The sequence below is a fragment of the Oreochromis niloticus genome, linkage group LG18 (assembly GCF_001858045.2).
Source record: "Oreochromis niloticus isolate F11D_XX linkage group LG18, O_niloticus_UMD_NMBU, whole genome shotgun sequence".
NCBI lineage: Eukaryota > Metazoa > Chordata > Actinopteri > Cichliformes > Cichlidae > Oreochromis > Oreochromis niloticus.
This window is the reverse complement of record NC_031982.2, coordinates 15,217,958-15,233,680: the sequence shown is the minus strand read 5'-3', so window position 1 is coordinate 15,233,680 and position 15,723 is coordinate 15,217,958. Positions and strand designations below refer to the sequence as shown.

At 39.5% G+C, this 15,723-nt stretch overlaps 1 protein-coding gene across 5 annotated transcripts in view; it reads left to right on the top strand.

The window, feature by feature from the left end:
* fgf12a (fibroblast growth factor 12a) overlaps positions 1-7,940 on the top strand; it is a 36,495-nt gene extending 28,555 nt beyond the window's left edge. For all 5 annotated transcript variants that reach the window (XM_005476269.4, XM_005476268.4, XM_003438160.5 and 2 more), the window contains 2 exons: positions 3,786-3,984; positions 4,954-7,940. In XM_005476269.4, coding sequence (XP_005476326.1) covers positions 3,786-3,984; positions 4,954-5,069 — 315 coding nt within the window. In that variant the 3' untranslated portion in view covers positions 5,070-7,940. The remainder of the gene's footprint in view (positions 1-3,785; positions 3,985-4,953) is intronic.
* The last annotated feature ends 7,783 nt before the right edge of the window (positions 7,941-15,723 follow it).

Sequence of the window (15,723 nt, the reverse complement as noted above, 5' to 3'; positions counted from 1 at the left end):
ACCTTGTATGTGAGGAGCAGGATTTTGAATTCAATTCTGGATTTAACAGGAAGCCAATGAAGGGAAGCCAAAACAGGAGAAATATGCTCTCTCTTTCTAGTCCCTGTCAGTACTCTTGCTGCAGCATTTTGGATTAGCTGAAGACTTTTCAGCGAGTTTTTAGGACATCCTGATAATAAAGAATTACAGTAGTCCAGCCTGGAAGTAATAAATGCATGAACTAGTTTTTCAGCATCACTCTGAGACAGGATATTTCTAATTTTAGAGATGTTGCGCAAATGGAAGAAAGCAGTCTTACATATTTGTTTAATATGTGCGTTAAAGGACATGTCCTGGTCAAAAATGACTCCAAGGTTCCTCACAGCATTACTGGAGGCCAAGGTAATGCCATCCAGAGTAAGAATCTGGTTAGATACCATATTTCTAAGATTTTCAGGGCCGAGTACAATAACCTCAGTTTTATCTGAATTAAGAAGCAGAAAGTTAGCGGCCATCCAGGTCTTTATGTCTTTAAGGCATTCCTGCAGTTTAACTAATTGGTGTGTGTTACCTGGCTTCATGGATAGATAGAGCTGCGTGTCATCTGCATAGCAGTGAAAATTTATGCTGTCTTCTAATGATGCTGCCTACGGGAAGCATGTATAATGTAAATAGAATTGGTCCTAGCACTGAACCCTGTGGAACTCCATAATTGACCTTGGTGGGTGAAGAGGACTGTTTTCTATGAGAAGCTTCTTGACAGCCACCCTTCCATCGAGACCACTTCTGATGAGGCTTTGACAAACAGTAGATGGATCAACTGACAGGCCAGATGCATCTCAATTCCTGTGTCAGGTCTTTCATGGTTTTTTCTCCAGTTTCTTAAGGACATGACATTCATTGTTCAAGACTGCTTTAAAAAAGTTGCTAGGAAGTCTGGCTCCTTGGAAGCAAAATATAACGAAATGAGTGGTAATTCAATACTGTAGTGCTACATTTTTACCTTGTGCAAAGCAGGAAGTGCAAACCTCAAAAGGGTATTGGTGCGTTATTTCCCTTTCAAAAATCAGTTCGATGTTTGTTTCTGTCAAAACAGATGCTAAGCTTTATATTAAAAAAGAAAAAAAAAGTTATGAAAATATGCAGAAACAGCCAAAATATTTGCATTCAGTTAGCAGTTTTGCTGTGTTTATTCACAGCGTCTCAGGTGAAGCTTTTTTTATTCATCCGTAGGTCCAAACTGAGACCCCTAAAGATGCAGCGTAAGCAATCAGACGTGCCCAGTTTTGTTAACAAGTCTTCTGGTTTTGTGCACGAGATTGCTATGGAATATAAATAAGCATCCTTTTAATGACTTTAATATCAGCTTGCAGAGCCTGTTAGCTCTGAAATGTTGCATGCTCTTTTTTAAAATCTTGTTTCAGGGCAGTAACAACTTCAATTAATTATGAGCTCCTGGCAGAGGAAGTGACAGGGCAAACTTGTTGTCCATATATTTGGGGCATTGAGAATGTGTGTTGATGTGTATTTTTGTGCTTTTTCTTTGTCCCTGCGGTTCTGTGGTTTATGTCCATTAATAAAATCTCATTAATCACAATAACGTCCGACCCCATCTCTTCACCTCGCATTTCTACTCAGTCATCCGTGAACAAGGTTCTCTGTTAGAGACTTCAAAGTCACTTACATTTCACCCCAGTCATTCCCAAACCGCATCCAGGGTGCTTTCTAAACCGCTCCAGCTTTTCATGGACAGCACAGGGCATTGTTGCCGTGGAGAATGTGGAGGGAATTTTATAGTGTGTCAGCAAAGCAAAGTGGCTAATGGTGAATAGTAGGGTAGTACTTGGGTGCGTATGTGTATGTATGTGGGTGTGTGTGCTCTTGGCCTAATTTGAGCACCAAACAGATGAAGTAGCGATGAAGCCTTCTGCTGTGTAATGTATCACTGCCTGCCCCCCACCCACTCAAACACATACATTCACACATAAACACACACAGAGCCAGACAGACACAACGTGACCCCAGTGCCCTGACAGCGAGCCAGATCTTTCCCGTTTGACAGCGTTTCAGCAGGCATTCAAATACACTCTGCCGCCAGAGCTTGTCCTCTCTCCTGCTGACCAGCGAGACGTTTTCACACCGCCGACCATGTGACCTCCACCTTCCCTCAGTCCCTTACTCAGCCCGCAATGCACTGCTGTGTCTTATAAATGACACACTGGGACTCATTACTCTCAGCTGTGGCATGCCATCCAAAAAGAGACCACCCACACACACACACACACACACACACACACACACACACACACACACACACACACACACTCTTCAACTGTACTGAATATGACATAAACTAATTTAAAGCTACAGATTTTATGTATTTATTTATTGCATGAACAATCAGCCAAATGACCGTGTGTAATATACAGGTGCTGCTTAAAATGACAAACCAACAAAGCTCTACACAGATTTTTAGCACTCTTTAAATCCATACCACCTGCTAAAAAGATATCCAGATGACGTTAACAACCAGCTGATAAACACAGTTTGGACTGCACAGTAAAGATGCCAGATGCTTTCCTCAGGAGCTGGTAGAAAGCAAAACAGAACTGAAAAGTAAAGCAGCTATAAAACTTACATTAACCATGTGGTCAGAAACAGTTTTAAATTATTCCTGACTTGTATCAATTACTTCATAAAGGACATTTACACATGCATTAATCTCCCGAAGACATAGAGTTTAAGTATAACTGCTGTTTGTCAAAGCATTACCCTTATCCTAACCTTAAAACATGTCACTAACCATAAAATGCATTGATTTATGTTATGGGGACTTTCTTTTTGTCCCCGCAAGGAAGACACGTCCCTATAACGTGATGGTATAAACAGATTTAGGTCCCCTCTACATGAGTAATACCTGGACTACACACACACTGTCACCTCCAGCAGGGAGCAGAATTGGGCTGTCGCTCAAACAGACAACCTTAAAAGGGCACAGAACCTTGCAGGAGACATTAATAAATGAAATATAGCAGCGACACAAAAACACACCCATAGTACAAAGTCTGGCTTAGCTGAGATCTGAGATGGCCCAACATCTACCAAACCAGCTGTTCTGCCTGATTTTTTTTTTTTTTTTTGGCACACACACGACTTCCCTGCCCTTCAAATTGACTGGCATTAGATTTTAATTTAGTCTCGAAGAGGAGGAGAACAGGGACAAGGACTGAGGGGTTGGCAGCCTCCTTGTCAGCACACATTAATCAGCACATGTGTGGTGATAAGTAAAGATTTTGTGCGGAAAAAGCAAATTTGTGCATTTTCCAGCCTTTTTAACACGATTGCCAAAGGTGACAAATGACTGTGCATCTTTACTGTACATCTGGAATGGGTTACAGAGTCAAGAGCATTGTTTCCTGTCTTGCACTGTCATGGCAATAATCTGGCATCGCACTCAGGCGCGGCAGTGTATCCAGTATCTGGTTCTTTCCAGTTTTCCAGTCATTACTGTGAGTCCCCTTGCCTCTCTCCTTGACTTACTTTGATAATGAAACCAAGAGATAGAAATCTTCCATTGTCACATTATTCTAATAAGACTATCGTTCTCATTAGTCTCCTGTGTGTGTGTGTGTGTGTGTGTGTGTGTGTTACTGGATGTTTACCGACCTTGGCAACTTTCACATACTGGTCATGAGTTCTTTTTTATTTTGCTGCTTTCAGCTTTCATGTGGGTGAAAATGTATTTTCTGTTTGCACTGACAAATATCTATAACATTTTTACCTTCCTTCACTCAATCTTTTTGCAGGAGGTGTTCACCCCAGAGTGTAAGTTCAAGGAGTCAGTTTTTGAGAACTACTATGTGATCTACTCGTCCACTGTGTACCGACAGCAGGAGTCAGGTCGGGCCTGGTTCCTTGGTCTCACCAAGGAGGGACAAGTAATGAAGGGCAACCGGGTCAAGAAGACTAAGCCCTCATCGCACTTTGTTCCCAGGCCAATTGAAGGTATCATAAAGCTTGTAGAAGCACATTTTTGGTACAGCTTTAATGTTATTTCTTTTTGATTTGATTTTTTTGGTAATGCATGCACTTCCCATCACGTACACCAGTATTATCGTGCAACACAGCACTGGAGGTTAAAGCAGCGATCCACCAGCTCTAATTAGCCTTTGAAACCAGATAATGTCTTATCTGGCTTTAGAGGACCTGCATTGCCAGCTGGAACTGTTCGGTTTGTTAATAAGTTGGCATTAAGGAGGAGGGAGAAACTAATGAAACATAGTATAGGTGCATCATGGGAAATGAAAAAAATAAATGTTTTTTTTTTAAACTTAGCAAATCCTTTTGACACACCTAAAGGTAAAATATACTGACATCTGCTGTTTCAGCTCAAACAATCCTTGGTATTCTTCAAGCTTTATGAGGGAGCAAAATGAAATCATTTGCATTGCATTCCCATTCTCCAAACCTGGCTTCTAAAGGGATCTATCATTTTGAGCATTTATTTTGCTCTTGGTTTGTTGTTTGTCAGCAAGATTACCTATCTCATTTTCAATGAAGCTTAGTAGAGCAGTGTACGGGCAAAGGGGGAATCCTTAAAATTTTGTTGCACATTCAGGCACAGTTTCTCACAAGTGTGAAACAGGACTTTGGACTTGGCAAGTGATTCACTTTCAGTGCCCTATTAGTTTAAATATCTTTTGTGGGAGCTTTGTTAAAATATCACATAGATATTGTTGTGATAACTTGTCAAGCAATGTGATAAAAAAGTGCTGACGTGGCCTAATTCCCCTGTCTTCTCCCTCTCAGCCTGGTATAATTGTCCCAGCCTCACACCTGACCTTGTCTCTGTCTGCACATCCATCTCTTCAATCTACTCTCCACTGTCCCCATTTTCCTCTCCTCTCCTCTCCTCTCCTCTCCTCTCCTCTACTTGTTTCCATCCCTTTCCCTGGCTTTCCATCTTTTCCACAGTTTGTATGTACAGGGAGCCATCACTGCATGAGATAGAGGACAAGCACCGCTCCAGGAAGAGCTCAGGGACTCCCACCATGAATGGAGGGAAAGCTGTCAATCAGGACTCCACATAGCATCTGAGGGAGGGGCTTCAAGCAGGGGGGAGAGGCCTCGTCCTGAATGAAGGAAAGGGGCCAAAGGAAACTTCACCCGTCCCTCCCAATGTACGCACCACCATGGCCCGTGACAAACAGAGGGGTTTATGATGACAACGAGGAGCTATTACTGTACACCCAAGACAACGAAAACAAAAACTGAAGTCTTGCCTGTGAAAACCTTTCAGATGAATTAATATGAAAAAGAGTACATATATATATGTATGTGTATATATATATATATATATATGTATATGGAGAAGTCATTTTCAATCAGGACTTGACCAACATTTTATGCAAAAAAGTATAAAAAAGCTGTGATAAACAAAGGAATGGTGGTCTCCCTTCAAGTAAATACAAGTATCTGTCATTTTCGATTTATGCTGTGAAAAACAAGCTTTAATACATGTTCACTTTTCATACATTGATTTTTTTTTCTAAATGCTATTCCATTCTCATATGCTTTATTGTGTTGTTGTCAATAATAACTATACCATCTTCATTATAATCATCATTACTAATCTGTTGCTCGATCATCTCATTTACTAGCTTTTTGTTTTTGAGACAAAATAATTTTTTTATTACCCTTATGTGGTTTTTTTTCTCTCACAGTTTGATCTTGAATGCACTGTCACACCACTTGCACTGGTGTGAGGGTAAGACTAAATATATTGATAGTTCTCTTTGCTGGACTTCAATGGAAACAGAGTGCTTAGGGTGGGATGTAATTTACTCAGGTGTGTATTGTAAGTTAGACTAATGTGACTAATAGGACACAAACTCCCATATGTTGCCCTGCTGTGGCAGGACGGGACCGATACAAGCAATATAACAGAGTGCAGTCTAGTATGTCTCAAAATAAAAAAACAAAAACAATAAAGCACTGACAACACATCTCCATAGTTGGTGCGTTTGTCAGTAGAAAAGACAAAGAAAGTTGTTTGAGGCATTAAAAGTTGGAAACGAGTGAAAACCAGTTTTGATACAGTTTCTGTATTATCTCATCACTTAAAATGAGCATTAGGTTATAAACAAAGAGATGTCCAAACTTGTCAAAAATGACAAAGAATAATATTCTCTCCAAAAGCTGAGAGGATGGTAATGACCAGCATCAGCACTACGAGCCATGGCCAAAAACGGTCACTTCGCATTTGCACCTCGAGAACCACAGACCCCTTTTTCTGCTGTTAGCTATAACAACAACTCAAAATATAACTATGTAACAGTAGTCGTGCTTTTGAACTATATGGACTAAACATGAAATAACCTTTGATTAAAGACTTCTGCAGTTTTTCTACGCAGAAAGAAAAGAAGTGGCATTTTTTTTGGCGAGCCTGGCCGCGAAGGGTCGTGTTGACTAATTTCCAGAAAGTTCTACTATTTCTATTATTCTGTTGTGAAATGACCAGAGACTTTTTCAACACTGGTGGACAGGGTGCCTGACTGTTTAATAAATCACTGACCTAACATGTTGAAAATTTGTTCAAAAAATGTAAGGTCACAATCATTCAAACTTTGCCATCACAATGGAAGCTAAATGTTTCATTGAGGAACCAGTACATCTGGATTTGGCCAGATTCGAGGAGGATGTCTTACCGTCTCAGTGGGATTTTCTGAAATGGTAACGCACGCCGTCTCTATTCCCACTGGTTTTGTGACCAATGAAATGAGCCACTTGCTGCATTGTGGAGGAAAGTCTCTCTCTTTCATAAATCAACAGATTGACAGGGCTGTATAAACGAGTTGAGTTGACTGGGACACCACATACGCTGTGTACGCTGCTGAGCTTATTCCTAATCCCCAATTAGTTTGTCTAACTCAGGAAGTCCTACAGTTGTGCAGTGAATGGGCCAGACGTAGAGGCTGGATGTCCACTGTCCAGCACTAGTTGCACAAAGACTGGCACCAATGTGGTGTTTGGATTGGGGTTAATAGTGTTATTTCTTTTTTACTATTATTAAAGATGACGTACAGCTAAGCCTAGCCAAGTTAGGAAAGCTGAAAAGGGGAAACGGTTGAGACCAAGCATGACCATCGCATGACTGTAGAAGTTGATGAAAGTTTGGTTTAAGTTTGAGGTGGGATCCAAGAAGAATGTCTTTAGATTTTTGGGAGCATATGTCCAAAATGTTTTATGCAATATTTTGATCAGTATTTTAGCGAGAGCTCATACATCTCTCCTACATCTGGTTAGAAACCGGTTGCTAATTTGGTGATATGTACAGTAAATAGCACACATTCAGCTGCACGCAGCAAACTGCAGTGGCATAGGCATCATTGTGGATCTGGGAAAGTCTTCCATCTTGGACCTGGGTCCGCAGCTGATGCAAATTACCTGTAAGAGCTAACAGTAGATTAGTTCAACTTCCACAGTACCTACTGAATAACAGTGATACATACAGTATATTAGACATGACACTGAAAGTCAGCAGGCAAGACCAGCATACAAGTATCTTTATACAGAGGTTTATACTGGTGCATATGACACATGTGTGGACTTAAAGCAATGCATGAAGTTAAGTGTACTGAATGTCAACTGTTGACAGATGAATGAAAGGATCTGAGAAAGGAATGAATACGTGGAGTCAAAAATAGCTAATGTGAGAAAGCAGTAAAGCAAAGCACTTTTTTGTGGGTTTCTTGATGTGTGAAAGGGGTTAATAAAGGCTTTGATTGTATGAGATAACTATTATTTTAATATTTTTATGTTTGCAGATGATTTCACTGCATTGGAACATGCTCATATATGCATTATGAATTGTGAGATGACAAAAAATATGCATTGATTATATAAAAAAAACAGAATGAAGTTAGTGATTGTTTAAGAATAAAGACTATGTTATCAAAATCTCTCAGCTATACAGTGACTGATTCATTGAATGTGTTGTTGATCATGAGTGAATTATCTTTCTTTTTAAAGTTATGTCACTCTTTGTAACAGGAACACAATTAGGATAATAAGCAGACAAAACTGAATCAATAAATGTGTCATTTTTTATTTTAATGGGATTCACATTCAATTCAAATCAGTTTCCTCCATCATTCACCGAAGTGATTTATGCTCTATCTAGCCCCTAAATCCGATATGTCATTTTGGGATGGCGCTCTTTCGCCCTTAATTCTCACGTTGTCATGGAAACAGACCTTCCATGTCTGCAAGGAGAATGAGGAGGAGGAGGAGGATGAAGGCTCCCCTGACTTTCAGGACGTGGCTTGTATTCTCTCCTGCATGATGGCTGCAGCACAAGACTACAGGGTATGGGGGGGGATTTTGTTCTCTTCTATTTTGGTTTTTCCTTCACTTACAGTACACAGCTGAGAAGAGTGCAGGCATGCAACCTCAGGGACAATATGTACCAAAAATGACATGGAAAAAGATGAGAAGCAACAAAAAGAGAGAAGGGAGTTGAAGGAAAGACATGCTGCATTATTCTGTTTTTTGCATTTAAGAAATCCACTTTTGCAAATATGAAATTTCATAGACTTCTAGTTGTAATTTTTTTAATGCACCACTGTTGCAGCTTTACTTCAGAGTTTTCGTCATTTCAAAGAAAGCCAATGCAGTAATTTAAAAAGTCTCTGTGAGGCTGTGCTTAGGTACAGAAGTTCCTAATGGTAACATGCTGATGCTTAGGGCTTTTTCCTGCTATCCATCCATTTGCTTCTGCTTATCAGGGTCACAGCTATCCCAGCTGTCATAGGGCAAGAGGCAAGGTACACCTCGGACAGGTTGCCAGTCTAACACACAAGGACAGACAACCATTCGCACTCACACCTATGGGCAAGTTCGATTTTAAATTTTTTCAGTTAACCTACCCCCACAAAGTGCATGTCGTTGGACTGTGGGAGGAAGCCGGAGTACCCGGGGAGAACTCACACAAACACAGGGAGCACCACACAGAAAGACCCTGCTGGTGGAATTGAACTCAGGACCTTATTGCTGTGAGGCAACAGTGCTAACCACTGTGCCACCGTGCTGCCGTTTTCCTATTAGTATGTGTTAAATAGTACCAACCAATTAATGTACCAAAAATGGAATGCAACTTTAACGTTACAATTTTGGTCAAATGGGGAGTAGATCTCTAAACAGAATTACATGTTAAGACCATACCTCACGGGGGCACTAGAGAAAAAGTCTGGGGATCGTCAAAGTTTGAAGTTCATTGCCTGGAAACAGTGTCCTGTAATCCATCAAGTGCATGAGAAGTCTAGTCCACTTCGAGGCATGCCAGGAAAAGTTAAATGAAGGCTAAACTAATCTTTAGGATGAATAAGATATCAAGAAACAACAAAAACAACAGAAAAAGCCAGCTGGTGGAGGACATAGTCAGAATAAATGGCTGACATTCTGACAATCATATAGCGTAAGAAACAAATTTGTTGTCAAACGTGTTTTGGAACAAAATATAATTTTATTGGTAATGACCTGTCTATCCCCTCCCCCAAAAAATAAACTTTATATTGTAAAGTAAAGACCCTACAATAGTAGAGAGAAACCTCAATAGTCACACGTTTTATGGCAAGAGATACGACATCCTCATAGCAGTACATACTGTACCTTTGTAATCAATGTTCACAAAGAGTAGAAACAAGTCAAGGTCAGCTACTTAGACATCTGTGGGTGTTAGCAGTCTAAGCAGTCATCTGTTTGGATACACATAGGACAGCCAAGAGCTGTAAACAGCTCGAAGGCCATTCTACCCATCTCTGTTAAAACTGACCTCTGCCATGTGTTCTCCCACCCTATCTCCTTTCTTGTGTGGGAGAGGCCACCTTCACACATATCCTACAGAACAGACTAGGAACTTTGCAGTTTCAAAACAAAAATTACAGATGACTCGGTATTAATATCAATTTTGAACCTTTTTTGCAATAAATCTGGCAACCTCCAAATATTATTTTTGAGGTTAAGCCTGACATTGTGATTTTTTCACATGAAATATGCCTAAATCGATATAACCTTGCTTTCTAAGGCACATACATAGCCGTGGAGCATTTTAGCCACAATATTTTAGTGTCTGCCCAAAAGGGTAAAAGAAAACTGTGAGGTAAAGTTTCACATGGGAGCTTTTCTTACTAGATTGATTGAGAATGTGTTAGTAAATACTGGCATAATAGCAGGAGCTTTAAAAGTAACACCACAGCAGACAAGTGAGGACCAGCAAGAAAGGAGAACCGCGGAAGAAAAGCACAGACATTAGCTGCAGTGGAGAGCCAACACTCTCATTCCACAGTGAAATAAATGAGATAAAAAAAGATCATGAAATTGTCTAAAGCTCTGTGAAACACCAGTGCAGGACAATGTTGAAACTTTTATACACAGCTGTGAAAAAGCTCTCGATGTTAGCATGCTAACATTTGTGCAGTAACAATGGTAGTATGCTAGTTAGCTGATATATTGGTTTGTCAAATTAGCACGATAATTGTTTGCTAGAACTAAAGCCAAAGGACAACCAAGCAAGCTGGAGTTTTGTGAAATGGTGACAGTTGATAAGAAGTTATTAGAACTGGGCTACCAAAGTTTTTATAACTCAGGAGAGTAGTTTTGTGCCAAATTTGACCGGAGTTCATCTGATTCAGGCTAAAAATGCATTTTACTCACTGGGTAGCAATAAGGGATGACATCAGCAGGACCCACTCTTTCTTTTGGAAAGCATCCAAGAAGGTTGCTTCGGGGCAGGATAAAACAGCACTCTGGCTTGTTTTGGCTATTTATCTAGTTGGATGGCTGCTACACACTAAAAGGATAAAAGAATGACAAAAGCAAACTCAAAACAAGAAAAAAAAACCCCAAACTAAACAAAAGCATGAACACACGATACCTGGATAACATTATAACGTATGAGGACTAGGATATGGCTAACGTTACCTAGAGATTATGAACACATTTCAATATCAAAATAAAAATTCGAAACTCAAAGTCTTACATATACAGTATGTAAGGAATCTGGAGTTTTTAAAAAAGGAAAAATAAGATGCCTAGAAATTTATTTTAAAAATTACCAAAGATTTGAGAATAAACAAACAAACAAAAATCATTTAAAAATTTGCCTCAACTTTCAAGGTCATCTGATTCTGAATCACTGTCCCTCACCACCTGCGCATCACAACAGAGAGAAAACACTTCCTGTGTCAAAGTGACCAAACCTTCATGTCAAGGATACACATAGCGCCGTCAAGAGCTGATGACAAGAGCTGGTTCTCTACTTTGTAAAAATTTACTGTATTTGGTCAAATGCAGCAGAAGCTTGGTCATTATGTTTTTTGACATTCATGTAGTCGTGAATCATAAATTTGTGCCCTATGGTCTAACTGTCACTGCATTTCAAAGTATTACAGGCATTAAAGCGTTACAAAGTAAGGCATTACCCTGCGGAACAGTGATACTGCTTTTTTGATAAGTGGCAAACCTGACATTACTTTTATTTTTCTTTCACAGAAGGACAAGAGTGAGATGATAAAGTGGAAACTGCATCCAGGACAGAAGCAACAGCATTATACTGCTAAGATAACTTTGACTCTTTGCAAGCATCAGCACAGAGAGCATGCTAAAACAAACCTAGCCAAGAACCCCGAGTGAGGTTAAAGCTGAGTGCATGCTGACCCCAGCCCAGCAGCCAGACTCAACAAGCAACAAAAGTGTTTTTTTTTATTTTACCTTTTTACCTTCGCTTTTGTGTTCATAAGTAAAAAGTAAAAGAAAGATTGTAGAAGTATTTTATAGAGTAAGGTGAAAATAATGTAACAAGTAGTGTAACAAATTACTTTCTCCTGTGAGTAATAAATGCACTACTTTTTTTTACAAAGTAATGAGTAATGTGTAATACATACATTTTCTTGAAAAATGACCCAACACTGGTGAGGACCTCTACTGTAATGCCATCTGAAGTAGAAGACTTAACCTCACTCTTACCCTAACTCTTAACCATTTTCCACTCACTTTAAAGCCTTACTTGACAGATTTTTACACAGGTTGCACTGTCACCATGGTGATGAGACCGTGAAGACGTACATGTAATGACAACCAGTTACAGCGAGATAATCTTCAGCATCATAGCAGACATGATGGTCGAGCTTCAGAAGTTTTCAGAACATTTCAAACTATTCACATTTTATGTGTAATTAGGTTCTGCTCACAACTATCGTTTGGACTTTGTACATTGCCGTAAAACTAAGCATCAAATAAGGAACTCGGCTAGTTTTCTATTGTATGTACAGAGAGCTACAGATTTGTACATGACTCCGTTTTTCTTTTGCAGACTGAAAGCATTGCTGTTTCATCTCTGTGTACCTGTTTTTGTCCTGTTGTTTTGATATGTGCCTATGCCTCTGGGACTCCACACGTTTCTCTTTTCCCATCCTTGCAGGGCGCGAATGAGGAAACTCCTAATCAGAAGTGGGATGTTCAGCTCTGCTCATTAAAAATAATTACTCTGTGTTCAATTAAAGCTCAGTGATGCTCCTTTGATCCAGCCAGCTCAGTATTTTTCATCCAACTGTCCAAGATTTAAAGTCACTTTAACTTTAACTTTTCCACTTCTCACTGTTTCTGGGATGCGCTGCTTTTGGCTTCTCAGTTTTCTGGATAAAGACCAGAGGGATTACCACAGGCAGGCATGCTCATAAAAAGCAGCATACACATAAAAGTTCATGCACATTGTACACATACTCCTACACGCATTATAAATTCACTCACCCAGCTGCCCACCCACAGCTGCCCACGTACCTTTTTTTTTGCTCTCTCGCATACTCTTACTCGACTACTTTTTAAAAAAAACTTTACTGAAGGAGCTCTGCCGCATGAGCATGTTAATGTGCTGACAGCGGATCCTGTTACAGAGGAGAGCTGTTCTGCTGAATCCCAATTGCCCGGGGACAGAAAGGATACCAAGCCAAGCTTTGACTGCAGTTATACTTCAACGCTGTTATTTTAATAATTTTCTCTCTCATCCTTATGCTCATCCACTTTGCACTCCATCTTCCTCTTTTCCTCTGCTTTCTCACTTTCTTAAGCTCTATTCCCTGTCTATCCCTCTATCCTGTTTGATAAGTCTCTTCAATCAGGCCTTCCTTCTCAGCACGCTGCATCGATTCTGTTTATCTCTTTTCTCTTTGTGTTCCCTATGCAGTCTTTACCTGTTTGTGATTTATGAGTTCAGGTAATTCTCATCAAGTAGACTCCACTTTACAACCCCAATTCTATAAAAGTGTAAAACCGTAAATAAAAACTGAATCCCTCACTAATCTTCATTTTTATTGACAGCAGAAGATTAAAAAAAAACATGACAAAATGTACCATTTCATGCAAACATACTAGGTGGTTTTGAATTTTGGTAAAATTTTGCTAACTCAGAAAAGTGGGGTTACGGTCATGTTTGCCCTGCTGTATAGCTGCATAACAGTCACATACTTTGTCACCCGTTTCATTTCACCATGTGCCAAATGTTTTCAGTTAGTGAAAGGTCTGGACTGTAGGAAGGACAATGCGCATCTCGAATCTTCTACTATGAAGCCATGCTGTTGTAATGGATGCAGTATGTGGTTTCAACTTGTCTTGGTGAAACATGCAAAGCATTCCCTAAAAAAACAACCTTATCTGGGTGGGAGCATATGTTCCTATAAACCTGTATATAGCTTTCAGCAGTGATGGTGCCATTCCAGATGTGCAAGCTGCCAATTTCATAGTCACTGGTGCACCTCTGTACCATCACAGATGCAGGCTTTTAAACTGAGAGCTGAAAACAAGCTGGATGAACCCTCTCCTCTTTAGTCAGGAGGACACAGTGTTCATATTTTCAGAAAATAATTTGAAATTTCGATTTTTTTGACCACAGAACAGTTTTTCACTTTGCCTCAGTCCATTTTAAATGAGTTTTGTTCACAGAGAACTTTAACCTGCATTTGTGGATAACACAGTAAACTGCTTTCACTCTATTCTCTTGTGCACAGTGATTTATCCAAATTCTCAGAATAATTTGATGGTATTATGCACTGTAAATGATGAGATATTCAAAGTCGTTGCAATTTCACATAGAGGAAATTATACGCTACTTCAGAGAAAAGTACTGGTATACTTCAGACAATGGTGTTAAAGTTGTAGGAAATATAAGATGAACTGGTGTCTGGTTTATTGCTTTGCTGGCCTACCATGAATATCACTGGGAAACATCAAATGTGGTGCTGACCTTTATTACATTCCGAATTTTAATGACTCTAACAATGAGAAGAACAGCCTCTTCTGCTTGAGTGGAAACAATGTCGCAGAAAAGAAGACATATAGCACATGCACTACAAGTGTACAGGTCGGTGGTGCAGCATCATTGAGGAAGCTTGCCCAGTTTTTCAGCTGTCTTCAGAGCTCATTTAGATGTCTTTTTCCACAAGCGGAACAAACAGGGCTTTGGAGCAGCACTTACACTTCGACTGCTCATTTACTGCTCATTAAATATTCAGTGCCAGACTGTCTGTGGTACATTAAACAGTACAGGCATAAAGGATCAAGGTCAATCATTTCTAAAGCGCGAATGAGAGGCTGAAGTGTCCACATCTCAAAAATAGCCGAGGCATTTACTGCATTACAGTGTGTACAGGTTATCTTGAATAATGAAATAAATTCTACCACAAGGAAGACTGTGTAACTCATGTGCACCAGCCACATGAGTTACAGTTGAAATTTATGGGATAAGTATAACTTCAGCTTGAAGGAGAAGAGTCAAAATGTCAGCAATGTGACTCAGTAATGCTTGTCACAGCAATACCATTTCAAAGGGTTTATTTAGCTATTTGTCAGAATGACTTAAGTAAAACTGTTGCATCAAATGCCTGAAGTAATAAACTTAGCCACCCATATAGTCTCACTTAAAAGTCACTGATGTTTGCAGGGCACTAACAAGCCAGTGCTAGATTCATTCAGCTGTATATAGACTGCAAATATATAATGAAATACCACGCTAGTGTTACACAATATTATAACTGATCTTAGCTTCATTTAGCATGGCCTGATTCATCTGTTTTAATATGTCTTGCACTTGACTGAGATGGTAATTAGCAGGACACCCAGGATTTCCAAAAGAAAAGTCTGTATTGTCCACTTACTAGGAACTTCGCATCAGGGTTCTTGAAGGATTTTGTATTTGAGTAGCTCATAAATCAAGCCTGTTATGTCCTGTTTCTTACTTGATTTCTGTGGAACAAAACATTTTGAAATGGTCCAAACTATTGTTGATCACCTAGGTTAAGGGGGAGAAAATATGAAATCTAAATTTAAACAAAACTCTGATCTTTAATCGAATCTAATTTCATGGAGGTACAAACTAACACTTTTAACATACCAGAATAAAACAACTGTTGGACCCTTATGAGCTCAATCTGTCTTTAATGAGATTTCTGCTCTATTTAACTGTATTGCATCTGAAGATATGCTTGTCATGGGTTATAATGATTTTGTACTGGCACATGATTCAAATTTACAGCTGTATTGTGTGGATAGAAAATGTAAGGATGTCTTCCAAGTAAAGTCATCACTCACAGGATTATCCGATCTATCTTCTTTGCACGCATACAGTCCAAACTGGAATACTCTTTGCAACCTAAATCTGTTATACGTTTACATAACTATTCTCCCATCAAGATC